This window comes from Ursus arctos, unplaced genomic scaffold (genome assembly GCF_023065955.2).
Source record: "Ursus arctos isolate Adak ecotype North America unplaced genomic scaffold, UrsArc2.0 scaffold_4, whole genome shotgun sequence".
In the NCBI taxonomy this organism is placed as follows: Eukaryota; Metazoa; Chordata; class Mammalia; order Carnivora; family Ursidae; genus Ursus; species Ursus arctos.
The window spans coordinates 81,606,206-81,619,388 of record NW_026623056.1 but is presented as its reverse complement, the minus strand read 5'-3'; the positions used below and the strand labels follow the sequence as shown (position 1 = coordinate 81,619,388).

Sequence of the window (13,183 nt, the reverse complement as noted above, 5' to 3'; positions counted from 1 at the left end):
TCTGCAAGGGAGGTGAGAGCCATCCTGCACAAAGGGGCGGTGCGGAGGCTGACCCATCCTAAATAGGGTGGAAAATGAACCAGGCCCTTTGGACTGGTCTCCAGAGGGGCTGGGAGCCTGCGCCCGCCCCCTTCCATCAATGGAGAATTTTCTGAACATTCATTCCTTTTGTAATTCTCTGTGTGGTACACCAGGCCTGTCCCCTCCAGCTGCCTGGGCCCTGGCTCTGCCTTGGGCCAGGGTATGAAGGGGATGTGGTCCCTGCACCCCAGAGCCGAGGATGGGCTCCTCCCCTTCCGGTCCTGTGGGAGGAGTCAGTCACTGAGTGGGCACTGTGCTTGGCATTGTTTAAGGAATTCTCTAGACTGTGCATAATAACTATTGTGTCTGCCCCACCCCTCAAGCCTGTAAGAATAAACCGGCCCACTCCCTGTTTCTCAATGCTTTGTGCGATTCAGCCCGTTTGGAGGAAGTGCTAATGCATTCTGCTTTGTAAACTCCTTTTCATTTCTTCAGGTCAGAGAGATGAATTCGGTTTCCCAAACTCTGGACACTGTGTGTGCGTATGTGTAATATTAGGTTGGTTGGCTTAAGTCTAAGTCACCGTAAGCAATGCTGTTCCATTGATGTCTGTCTTGCTCCTCTCGCTGCTGACCTAGTGCACTTTTGTTAACCTGTGTATCGCTGGAATTTTAGACTTGTGATGACGCCATAGTTAAACGATGTTTAACCCGAAAGTTTCCACTGGGGTGGGAGGGTTTATTTCCATTTATTTGGGCTTTCTGTGTTTTTATGGACTCTGGAAAGTGTTGTCTCAGTAGGTTTGGTGACGGGCGGAAGGTGGAGTCGGCACTGGCTCACCTCGCTGCCTTCTTCCGAGCTGGAGTGTCGAAAACCCCAAGTTAGCGGGGTTCAGCCGAAAGCCCCACGCGTTACGTGCTGTAACCGTCTGTGCCTTATTTTTTTTTTTCCAGTCTTCAAAACTGCTGTGGTCCTTGTATATAAAGATGGCTCCAAACAGAAGAAGAAACTTGTAAGAATCTTATATCCCCCCCTCGATTGAAAGTATCTCCTTTTCTATGTGCTTCTCAGTTCTAGCTGCATAATTATCAATCCACCCCTTGGTCAGACACCAGCCTCTTAGGATTTCCTTGCCTTTTTTTTCTTTTTAAATACATTTGAAGGGTTGCTAAGGACTGGAGGAAATTGCCCATCCTGCCTTCTCTCTGGCAGGCTCACGTTGAGAGCATGAAAGCGAATAACTATCGGGCCTGCCGTAGCCAGAACCTTCCTGACACTTACTTGTTTTCCTGTTCTCCTTCTGGGGGCCCTCTTCTTCTCCTTCCCATGTCTCTCTTTTACCTGGATCTTGTCAGCGAACTCGTTTGTACGCCTAATACCTGTTTATCGCACGGCTGGTCACTTTCTGCTGGATGACAAAGTGCCCATAGGGCTGATGTCCGTCCAGACAAGCGCGGGGGTTCCAGCCTCACTGATCTTGCGGGGGCCGGGGGGGGAGGGTTCCAGCCTCACTGATCTAGGTGGGGGGGATTCCAGCCTCACTGATCTAGGTTGCGGGGGGGAGGTCCTGTCCAAGCTAGAGCAGACTGTTCTCAGGCACCTGGTTTCTTCTCTTCCTGCAGGTAGGATCTCACAGGCTTTCCATTTATGAGGACTGGGACCCCTTCCGGTTTCGGCACATGATCCCTACCGAAGCTCTGCAGGTTCGAGCTTTGGCAAGTGCAGGTAAACCCGGAAATGCGCTGGGTGAACACGCCCGATGTGTGTGTGCATTGTTGGTCTGAACCCATGCTTTTGGTCGAACCTCCCTATTATCCTTTTTTTCTCCTGTATTTAACTCTTTTCCCCCAGCCTCTCCCCTGCCTTTGTTTACCCAGCCATTTATTAACTATTTGAATGAATGAATGGATGTGTGAATTGAATGAGTGAATGGATGTGATGTCTTCAGTATCGTTCCCAAGGAATTCTAGTCATTCTGTTGTGTATATTAGTATTACACTGACCGATGTCTGAGGAGCCATGAGTCTTGTACTTCTGGACAGAATCCTTGAGACCATGAGCGGATAAAGCCCATGTGAAATAACTCACTTGCTTTTTAACCAGGAGACTGAAAAAGACCACCAAAAGCCTAAAAAAGCCATTAAATACATATTTGTGTGTACGCACGTGAAGCATTACAAATCTTTTTATTCGTGTGGAGGCCTTTGAAACATCAGACCTTTTTCTGTGATCCAAATAGCCGTGAAGCCAGTTGTCGGATAGCAAGGAATATATGTGTTAATATAAATTAGATGATGCTTTAAGCTCAAGAGAAGAGCCATGAATGCCAGCAGGGTATTGACCAAGCAAAGGAATATTTCTGTGACTTGGAGGCCCCATGCAGGGCCTAATTTGAGGCCATTCTAGGGAGGAGCTGTCAGCAGTGGCTCTCCTGAGTGCACCCCGGAGGGAGCACCTTGGGGGTCAGGTAGAAACTCTCAGGCCACACCTGTTCCCTGTCCCAGTTGGATAGCAGGTGCAGCCATCTGGCTGGACAGCGAGGCCATGGAAGGGACCTCCACACATACGCGATAGATCCATATTTCTATGTCCTTCTGGCATCCGACGTGTCCACTCTGCGTGGCTCATCTTTTCCTCATTTCTACTTGTCACCTCCATGAGCGATAAAATTGGCTCCGATCCTCATAAAACCACGTCCCCCTACTCTAATGTCATGTGGTCTTTAGGAAACGTTCGATGACTCACCCAAATTACACTTGATGTAGCTTCCTACGCTGTTGTGATCCCTTGCAGTAGAAAAAGCCAAACGCAAAACCCACATCGGACAAATATATTCAGTTTGATCATTTGCCTTAAGGAGGTTTCTTCCTGATCTTACAGCAAGGAGATTTACTCTGGTGTCTTTTTACTTAACGGTCTGATTTTCGAGACCTGGTACGCTGCAGGTCTAACGCGGCTGTGATACCATTCTGAGGGTTGGGCTCTTCAACGCTATCCTTGTCCTATTTCGCAATCTCGGGTTGCGGGTTATCTAGTTCGTGTTTCCTTGTGCCTGGTTTATAAGATGGAAAGCTTATGTTTATAGCAAACTGCAGGCTTCTCAGCCAGAAATTTTCCCTTCATTGAAGACTAAATACATAAAGAATTTAAATTTTGAAAACAAAGCCATCTTTGTGATATGCCATTCTATTCTCACTCTGCTTTTCGTTCAAATCAAGCTTAAAGCAATCAAGATAAAAGCTCGTTTTAACAGAGTTACAAAGACTAGCCAACATGTTTCTCATTAGGAGATACATTCCAGTGGATCTGAGAAATCAGAACGTGCAGTTGCATGATTTTTATCTTGACTTGGGAAGATTTGTGGAAATTTCAGCAGATGAGCCCTGGTTGGAGTTAAATAATGCGGGTACAATGAGGGTCTGTGACCAGGGCCCTGACCCACTGGGGAAGGCCGAGACCTCACCATGTGCAGTCTCGATGTTTGTAGCGATTGTTCCTTTCACAAACACTCTATTCAGGACCTAAAAGAATATGGTCATGCAGGCATTGTAAGGCTTAGAAATGAAAGCCAACTGTTCCTCACCTTCTCAGCATCCCATGTTTGCTTCTCTCAGAGTGGGTACCCTGGCGGTGCTGAGAAAGCAGAACCCCACTTGTTTCCAGGACCTGCTTGTCCAGGGCACTAGGCCTGGTCACTTGCAGAGAGGGCTCCTGCCACGGACACAAGGACCTGTCTCTCTAGCCCTGGCCTGATGGAGTCAGCCTTACAACTACTCACTCAGCTGAAATAGTTCAGCCAAACAGGTTGTGTATCCAAAGGGGGCAGTTCTGGAATCAGTATGATGGACTGCTGGCCCTTTTAGACCACCGAGCAGGAGATTTTTAGCAACTGGAGATTTTCCAAGTGTTCCTTTCCCTCACGCCCATCCCCATCAAGGCTTTCACTTTGTCTCTTTAAGATGACAAGGAGGTAGGGGCACCTGGGTGGCTCAGTCGTTAAGCGTCTGCCTTCGCCTCAGGGCGTGATCCCAGGGTCCTGGGATCCAGCCCCACATCGGGCTCCCTGCTCTGCTGGGAGCCTGCTTCTTCCTCTCCCACTCCCCCTGCTTGTGTTCCCTCTCTTGCTGACTGTCTCTCTCTCTCTTTCAAATAAATAAACAAAATCTTAAAAAAAAAAAGAAAAAGAAGATGACAAGCAGGTGGCACGGGACCTTTGGCCTCCACAGGCTCTGCGCTCTTGAATCTTATACACCAAGGTGTAGAAATGCTTTTGTAAGAATGCAGATAAATCTCTTTGACAGACGCCCTAACTCATCCTTGTTGTAATTTGTTTAGATGCAGAAGCAAACACTGTGTGTGAAATTGTCCACGTCAAATCAGAGTCTGAAGGGAGGCCAGAGAGGGTCTTCCATCTGTGCTGCAGGTGAGCCTGGGGCCGGGAGGGGGTGATGGCGCAGCCCAGGTGGGAGGGTTGTGATGGCTCCATGTCCCTCCCGCACTCCTGGGTCTGCATGTCAGCCTGTGTGTCCATAGATGACGCGGGCTTTTTCTTGTACATTTCAGAAGTGAGTTAACACGTATTAAATAACAGTAAGGGGGGGGCTGGGTGGCTCAGTTGGTTAGGAGTCTGCCTTCGGCTCAGATCATGATCTCGGGGTCCTGGGATCGAGCACCACGTTGGTCTGCCTGCTCGGCTGGGAGCCTGCTTCTCCTTCTGCCCCTCCCCCCACTCATGCTTGCTCTCTCTCTCTCTCTCAAATAAATAAATAAATAACACAAATTGGACAGGTTAAACTGATGTTATCAGAACACAGACAATAACCCCTCGTTAACTTCATATCTTTCTAAAAGGAAATAGGAATTTTCTTATGTATGCGATGTTCAAATGAGAGCTTTCTCCCCATAGTTACATTTGATTAGAAGTAGATTAGAAGGGCCGGGCTGCCTTGTACTTTTTTGTTTTGGTGTTGAGATGCATTGTTTTGACTGTGGCATCTCTGAGATGAGGCAGATGGAGAACCAGCTGGGACGAGGTAAGAGGTGGGCAGGCGCTACCTGGGCCCTGGCCCTGTCGGGAAGTTACAGATAGGGAGCCACAAGTTGCCCGGGTCCACCTACAGGTCTCAGAAGGAAGCCAAACTTAGAATGTGGGCCTCTGTTGATTTCTTCGTGTTCTTTTCCTTCCCCCCTTGTCCTTCCCTCTCCTCCTCCATGAGAATTTGAGACCTTTTTTCAAATGCAGCCAATTCTCCCTCTCTGTTTTGTTTTTTTTTTTTTTTTCCTAAAAAAATGTCAAAATGAATGGTCCTGACGGCCAGTGTTCTGGTGTATTTGGCTTGACAGACGATCTATACTCAGCTAGGCTTTAAGCTAATCATGGGTACTCGGTGACTCACTCAGTACTTCCCCAGTACCCCACAGCGCGGGTAGTAATATGCTATAGGTCGCCTACAAAGAAATCTGACAGAATCGGTGTTGTTATGATTTTTAGCAATATTTTATCATGTTTTTGCTAGCATCATAAGAAAGCACATTAACCAAGCATGAACTTAGCTAAGCCCCTTCTTTGCATTATTTCGTTTAGTCAGACTGAGGTACATTCTTCCATTTTACACTTGGGGAGCAAGGCTCATGGAGGGTACTTCGCCTAAAATATTATAGCAAATGAACACTGAGTTCAGACTCGGGTGGGTTTGCTTTCCAAGCCCCTGTTTTGTGTCTCTGCCTCAGCTGTCTGTGTTGAGTGACAAATCAACAAAGGGCAGAACATGGGAAGCTGCTGGGACTAGAACTGACATTTTTTTTCAAATGAGCCACATGTGGTTTGAGCACCGTCTTTACCATTTGTGATTTTGTCGGTAAGGCCCAGGGGGTCTGGTGAGCCTGCTCCTAGACGTGCTAAATTCGTCATTAATAAGGAATACCGGGTGACACTTACCTGGGTACGAATACTGAGAACCTAATGAGAACCAGGACTCTGAACCAGGAAGTACTTTTCTATGGTGGGAATTAGGACTTGAGAAGATCGTTCGGTTCTCTACAACGTGGCGTTAATACAGGCTTGTTGAAATGTGTCATGGGAGCACTTGATGTTTAACAGAAAGCCAGCTCAAGAGGGAACTAAGGATGTTGGTTGGGACATCGGACTTCGGGTGCTCTGCAGAGCTGAGAATCCCGTGGTTCATTTGTCTGCAAAAGCATTTTAGAATGAAAGGCTTTGCTGTAAGTATCAAGAGCAGGATCTGGCACCGTCTGGGTGCGGAACCCGTCTGTTCATTAATGGGCTGCCTGTCCCACATTAGCCGCAGGGGCCGGATCACAAAGCATCAAGGGAAAGAGGTACACGTTCTCCGTCACCGGCGATGAAAACATGGCTCAGCGTAGGAACTGGAGTTGTGGCCTCAGTCTTTATAACCTTTGGCCCTCAGGGATGTTTGTGGGGCTGCACCCGATAATATTAGAAGTTCCCCACGTGTTAGGTACTTTTCCCCTAACATGGATAAATCTTCTTTCTTTTCATAGCTCTCCAGAGAGCCGGGAAGATCTCCTGAAGGCTGTGCACTCCATCCTGCGCGATAAGCACAGAAGGCAGCTCCTCAAAACCGAAAGCCTTCCCTCATCCCAGCAATATGTACCTTTCGGAGGAAAAAGATTGTGTGCGCTCAAAGGGGCCAGGCCAGCCATGAGCAGGGCAGGTACTGTGGGGATCCCGACGTTCAAGATCCCCGTCACCCCCACTCCACTGTAGAACTCCAGTGAGCTTGACGTTTTTGTTGAGCAAGAATTAGACGTGGCCTGGTGGGGGCGAACGTTGGAGTACAGCTCTTCCCTGGCCCCAGGTTCCTTGCCCTTGCCTCCTTCCCGGCAGCTCCCTGGGGATCCGCCCTTCATTTACTCCTCTCGCCCTCCTTCCCAGCTTCCCTTTGCCGCCCTCCTCCTTTTGGCTGGGGCCTCCTCTCTCATTCGCCGAGCCAGGAAGTGAGCATATTCTCTTTCTGGAGGGGCTCTCAGCCTGCTTGTGGAATGAGAGTCGCTGCTTTGCATGACAGCCAGCTTTGTCTAGCCAAAAGCAGTGTGTCATGTCTCAGCAAGGTCACGGCCCACCATTCTGATAACATGGTGGCCTTGTAATCTGGAAACACGGCAATGCCTGTTCTCAGTAGGGATTCCATGTTTGGTAGACCAGATGACACATCAGATTTTTACCCTTGCCTTAAGCCTGCAACTTTATTTTTAGCTTCAGTGTTAGTTTGGGGAAGCCTTGAGCTGCTATTGGTAAAGAGGAATGTAGTTTAAATGGTCCCAGAGTAAATGGTCTTTGAGGACTAGAATTGTCACCGTGGAACGGGGAGGAAGGAAGACCTATACTACCATCTATAAACAGCAGTAAAATATATCTAGGAAGAAAGATATTTTCATAATGTAGGTGTATTAATGACATCAAGATATTAACACTTTTATCACTCCTTTCTTAAGAGGCAGCCCCGAATTTTTCAGGGAAGATTCCAATAAAAGAGGCTTCCTTTGCATTTGCCAAGAAGGTTCTGACCTTTGTCTCAATGACCTTTCCGCCTGTTCTCAATTGTGTTGAAGAGGCATGGATAGAATCGTGAATGGTTAGAGGTTTTTGTAGACATAGCCTACAGAGTTTGACATGGGATATTACATTCTTTGAGCACTTAAGTTGAACTAATGTTGGGGGTTAGTTATCTTGAATCTTTTCTCCAATTAGTTGATAAATGTTTACTGAAAACCTAGTGCAGTGAATACCCGGTGTTCTCTTGGGTTCTCCAAGGTATCTTAAGAGTCTTACATACCTCTGTATCCACAATTTCTCATGGAGTCCTCATGTTAAGAAAGCTTTGCAGATCCCTATATAAGCTTACAGTAGAGCATTTCTCCTTAGAATTGTCTCACCTAATCCTTTTACTTGCTGGGGGATGCTTAAATTAGGATTGAGAATACATATCCCAACCTTAGGAAACCCGCCTGTCATTGACCAGGTTTCAGTTGTTAATCAAGGGACCTAAAGTCAGAGCTGCATTTACTTTGAAACTAAGCCATTTTAGTCTGTAGGACCCTCAGAAGTTTTCCTGCTGAGACCCCCTTTGGAAAGAAAACAAAACCAACCCACACCTTACACTGTCATGAAAACCAAGAGAAACCCTCCATGTCAGCCTGTTGGCTTTGGCAGATTGGAAGATTTTCTGCCTGATGGCTCATTTTTGGCTGAAGGAAGTCTTTACTATTCTGCTTTTGAAACTCATATCATCAAGATCTTCACGTTAGATGATTTAAAGATGGTGTTTGAGTGGGTCATCTGGCACTGGTTTGTCAGTCTTAACAATGCACTGGAAATACTCAATTCAGAGATTGTGTCCCTGAATCCCAGAAGGCTGGCCTGGTTATTAAGTATCTTTTTAATAAAGGATCAGTACTCATGCTTCATTATGCATTGTCATGAATACCCAGGTAGCTTATTTCTCTGTTCTTTTGGAAGAGGACAGTAAAGCCAGATATCCTACCTTGTTACTCAGTCCCAAAGTACTGTACGTCTGCCAGTAGCCCAATTAAACATTTTTTTTGTTCCAGCATTTTCTTATGAAAAATTTCATATTCAATACAACAGCTAAAAGAATGCTACACATACGGAACCTACCATCTATTCTATAATGGATACTTTTCTGTATTTTCCTTATCATACATCTATCCATCTACCATCCATCAACTCATCATATTTTTGACCCATTTCAAAAATACAGACATCAACACATTTCACCCCTCAATACTTTAGCATGCAGATCTTTGGCGAATATTTCCAAGAGCCCAGTTTTGAATTGAGGGAGTTCTAATATAGTGATTGGAGAGAGCCAGTCTCTACTACGGTGGTGTTGGGATGAAACTGACCGGGAACTTTCTGCTTCTTCTCAGTGGAGTAGAAACAGTGGGTTTTTTTCTTTTTTTCTTTTTTCCATTTTTTCTGGAAACCTTTTTTCAGTTCCTCTCCTTGATCTAGAGGGATATCCATTTGTTCCATATTGGAAGATGGTAAGAGGGCACCCCTGAACCATGATGGGAACACAGGGGTGTGAGGCAGAGGGCAGCTGGAATGGGAGCCCCCTCACCGCCCTGGGACCTGCCGTGTTTGAAGTCACGGCCTGGCTTGGTGGTCATCGAGAATAGTCATCTCACTTCTGACAGCAGTAAAGCAATTTAATGGTTTTTAGGGCTTAGGTTTTAGGAACACTGCTCCTAACTGGTGTCTAGGCTCTCCCCCTCCGTTGGAAACCCCATGTTGCATTTCACCTTCTCGGGCCTCACGCAGCAGCCACTTGACTAGTGAGGGAGAAGCAGCAGCGTTTCCCTGCATGTGTGTCTTGTGTGTGTGTGTGTGTGTGTGTGTACGTGTACATTCATTTGCCTGACTGGTGAATCTTGTGTGTTTGTCTGGAATAATTCTGGCTTCCCAGAAGGCAGTAGGGTGAACGAACGGACTCTGAGATTTGTTTTTTCTTAATTGTTAGTCACTTCACATAGCACTTCGAGGTTCATGGTGTGGGTGTCATATCTTATTTCTCATGCCACTCAGGCGCCGATATTTTAATGGCTCTGTAGGAGAGCAGTCGGTGAGACACAGAATGTACTCAGGGGGAAAGCTCCCATTGGCATAGCTTCACAGTGGATGTGGGGCTTTGGCAGAAAGAGGGCAGGGCAGTCGCTGGAGACTTGGTATCTCGAGAGCCACTCCGCCGTAGGCTGTGCGTGAGGGATGCCGTGCCCTTTGCTAACTGTAGGTCCTCCAGAAACGCTACTTTGGGTTTCCCAGAAAGCAGTAGAACTGCTGTCTCCTTGACACATCGTGGCGATGTCTGCAAAGACAGTGGAACTCGAGAAGCATCCCTCACCCTTACTAAAGACCCATTCCTGCCACGTGGCCCTGGGACAGCCCCTGGGGCTCCCCAGAGCACTGCGCCAAGGGACCTTGTCAGGGTTGAGGGCACTAACTAATCCCAAGGTCGGCGGTCTCCTTGAGTGCAGCACAGGGTGGAGAAATGGATTGTTTCAGAGGGAGGTGAATCCCCTTTCTCCCCCGTAACCAGCACCCCTCCCCGAGTCCCTCTGTCCCCCCCCCCGCCCCGGTCAGTTGCCATGCCATCCTCCAAGTCCAGACACCCGTGTGAAGTAAAGACTGTAAGACAGACTGATGAAATCTGGACCGTAAGCCCCGAACGACATCAAGGCACGAAATAAATCCCACGTAGTTTTTCTTTTCTTTGCTGTCTGGATTGTCATCGCATGTAAAGCATGTGGGGGTTTTATTTTTATATTTTTGTGTGTGTGTGCAGTGTCCGCCCCAAGCAAGTCTCTTGGGAGAAGGAGGCGGCGACTGGCTCGAAACAGGTTTACCATTGACTCTGACGCCATCTCTGCCAGCAGCCCGGAGAAAGAGTCCCAGCAGCCCCCCGGTGGCGGGGACACTGACCGGTGGGTGGAGGAACAGTTCGATCTTGCTCAGTACGAGGAGCAGGATGACATCAAGGAGACGGACATCCTCAGTGACGATGATGAGTTCTGCGAGTCCGTGAAGGGTGCCGCAGTGGACACGGACCTCCGGGAGCAGCTCCAGGCTGCCTCCATCAGTCAGCGGGAGCGAGGCCGGAGAGCCCTGGATAGCCACGCGTCCCGCATGACGCAGCTCAAGAAGCAGGCCGCCCTCTCGGGCATCAACGGAGGCCTGGAGAGCCCGGCCGAGGAAGTCATTTGGGTCAGGCGGGAAGACTTCGCCCCGTCCCGCAAGCTGAACACTGAGATCTGACTGTCCTTCCCCCCGCAGAGAGTGTGTGTAGATACTCGGCCCTCACGCTGCCTCCCCTCCTGTCCCCCTCCTGTCCCCGAGAGGAGGAGAATGTTCCCTTAGGTCGCACTCTTGCACACACGGTCTTGGCGGCTGACTTTTGTTGCGAAGCCATGTAGCCACCCAACTTCGTCATTTCTAACGACATCGGAAAGGATTGTTCAGAATCCCCAATAAGCTCGAGTCCTATCTTCTGTATATTACTAAGGGCTTTTATTTATTCTCAACTAATCAGGGCCGGAAGAATTTAAAAATTAAAAAAAAAAAAAAAAAAGATTCTACAGCACTGGAAAGCGAATGACCCCCACGAGTTTAAAGTATGTACAACGGATTACTTGAAGGGATAGCACAAAAAAAAAAAATAATAATAAATCATCAGCATCATAAAAAAGTCATTCTATCTGAAACCAGTCCAGGAGCCATCTCTAAGTTGGGGAACCACCTTCAAACATGAAATGCCGCAAAGCAACTGTACAGCTGAACAGTGTTCTTACTCCTTTCCCTCTTCAGTGTCTGAGAATATCTGTGTATTTTAAGAATGTGTGAGGAGATGGTGGACATGTATGTTTTGATGAGCCGTTGTTTTTTGTGTTTTTTTCCTCTCTCTCTTCTGTTTTGGTCTATGGCTGGTCTTACTCGATGTCAGTGTCGGAAGTTCTAGTTTTGCATAGAATTGTAAAGATGCCAAACTCTTTGAGAAGAGATCCAAATTTATCACTTGAAAAAAAAAAACACTATTTTTTGTATTTTACCTGAGATGCAGGGGCACAAACAGATGAGAATTTTACAGTGTTAGTGTAACTGAGTCTAAAAAAAAAATGAGGATTTTACCTTTTACAGAGAGAGTGAGGCATGGTGATTTATATTTATATATGAAAGGCCAACGAGATGGTTAGGAGAAACTTTTTTTCCAAGAAGAAGATTTCTTTTTGTTTTTTTGTTTTGTTTTGTTTTTTAATGTTGGAATCTCTATCTGAGATGGGAGCTTGGCTGGATTAAACGTGACACCCGAATGGGCGTGTGTGTGTCTGTTGCACATGGCGGGGGAGGGGAGACTCCTTCTCAAGGGGTTGCCATGGTGATCATTGGTTTTCCCATCAAAGTTGCATCTTCATCCATAGATGACCTGTCCCTTCCCTGACCGTCCATACCAAACCTCTTATCAAAACAGCCTCTTCAGAAACATCCCTTGCATTTCACACTTTCTCCATGCCAACGAAACAGGGTAAACATGCTAAAAATCTAACGTTCTCAACAGATTTCCAAACAGGAAGAACAAAAACAAGTTAAAGCACTTTCGATTTTTTTTTTTTAAACGGTTTATAGCTTTTTTTTTTTTCTTCCCATTTCACGATGTCCACTTCCTAAGAAGGGTTTAAATAATATGAAAACTTTCTTTTTGGGGAAAATATCTATTCGATGTTTGACACATCAGTAGGTACTTTAAAGACCTGAATTTTATAGTAGCTTTAGGAATTATATTTTATAAAAATCAGTTATGACTTTATATTTCCAGACGATAGAGAGTTCAGAATATCACGCTCTTCTGCCCCTGCTTGCTTTACCTGCTTTCCTCCCTGTACCCCCCCCTTTTTTGGGTTTCCAGGGCTTTGAGCTTGATCTTTTGAAAGTTTTATTCTATTAAATTTTTGCTGTATCTTCTGATTTTCTTAAAAAGCTTTAGAATGGTTTCTATGCCCTTTGTACCACTGCATTGTTCCATATCACCTCCAGTTCGATTGTGTCCGGATGGAAAACTGAAGCAGAGACTTCTGATGAGTCACACTTACTGACCCCAGTGCAACAGTTCCGTCTGACAAAATGCTGGAAAGTCTGGTGCTTGGAGAGGGTGCCATTGTCTCTTGTACATAAGGTCATGACGTGTCTATGTCAAAAGTTCTTATATATTTCTTTTATAAGCTGAAAGAAGGTCTATTTTTATGTTTTTAGGTCTACGAATGGAACGTTGTAAATGCCTGTCAAACAATAAAAATACTGAAAAGTATCTGCACGGTCCTGTGCCTTTTTGGACGGGAGGATGGATGTGGCCCGTTGGCGGGAAGGAGTTCTGTGAGAGGAAATTCTTGGGAATGCCTGTTCTTTTCTCTCTCCCTACGTAATTATGAGCATCAAGGGAAAGTTGACTTGGTTGAGGTTAAAGGTTTTTTGTGGGGTTTTTTTATTGATTTTTCTAAAATCGAGGTATAACTGACCTATGCTATGATATTAGTTTCAGGCAGACGACATAATGATTCGGAATTTGTATATGTTGCGAAAGGACCACCACGGTAGTGCACTGAACACCTG

General features: G+C 46.4%; 1 protein-coding gene across 4 annotated transcripts in view; it reads left to right on the top strand.

The window, feature by feature from the left end:
• The window catches only part of TIAM1 (TIAM Rac1 associated GEF 1), a 466,206-nt gene extending 453,327 nt beyond the window's left edge, over positions 1-12,879 (top strand). For all 4 annotated transcript variants that reach the window (XM_057306891.1, XM_057306890.1, XM_048214774.2 and 1 more), the window contains 5 exons: positions 975-1,033; positions 1,644-1,746; positions 4,357-4,444; positions 6,544-6,716; positions 10,368-12,879. In XM_057306891.1, the coding sequence (XP_057162874.1) occupies positions 975-1,033; positions 1,644-1,746; positions 4,357-4,444; positions 6,544-6,716; positions 10,368-10,837 (893 nt within the window). In that variant the 3' untranslated portion in view covers positions 10,838-12,879. The remainder of the gene's footprint in view (positions 1-974; positions 1,034-1,643; positions 1,747-4,356; positions 4,445-6,543; positions 6,717-10,367) is intronic.
• Positions 12,880-13,183: the final 304 nt, after the last annotated feature.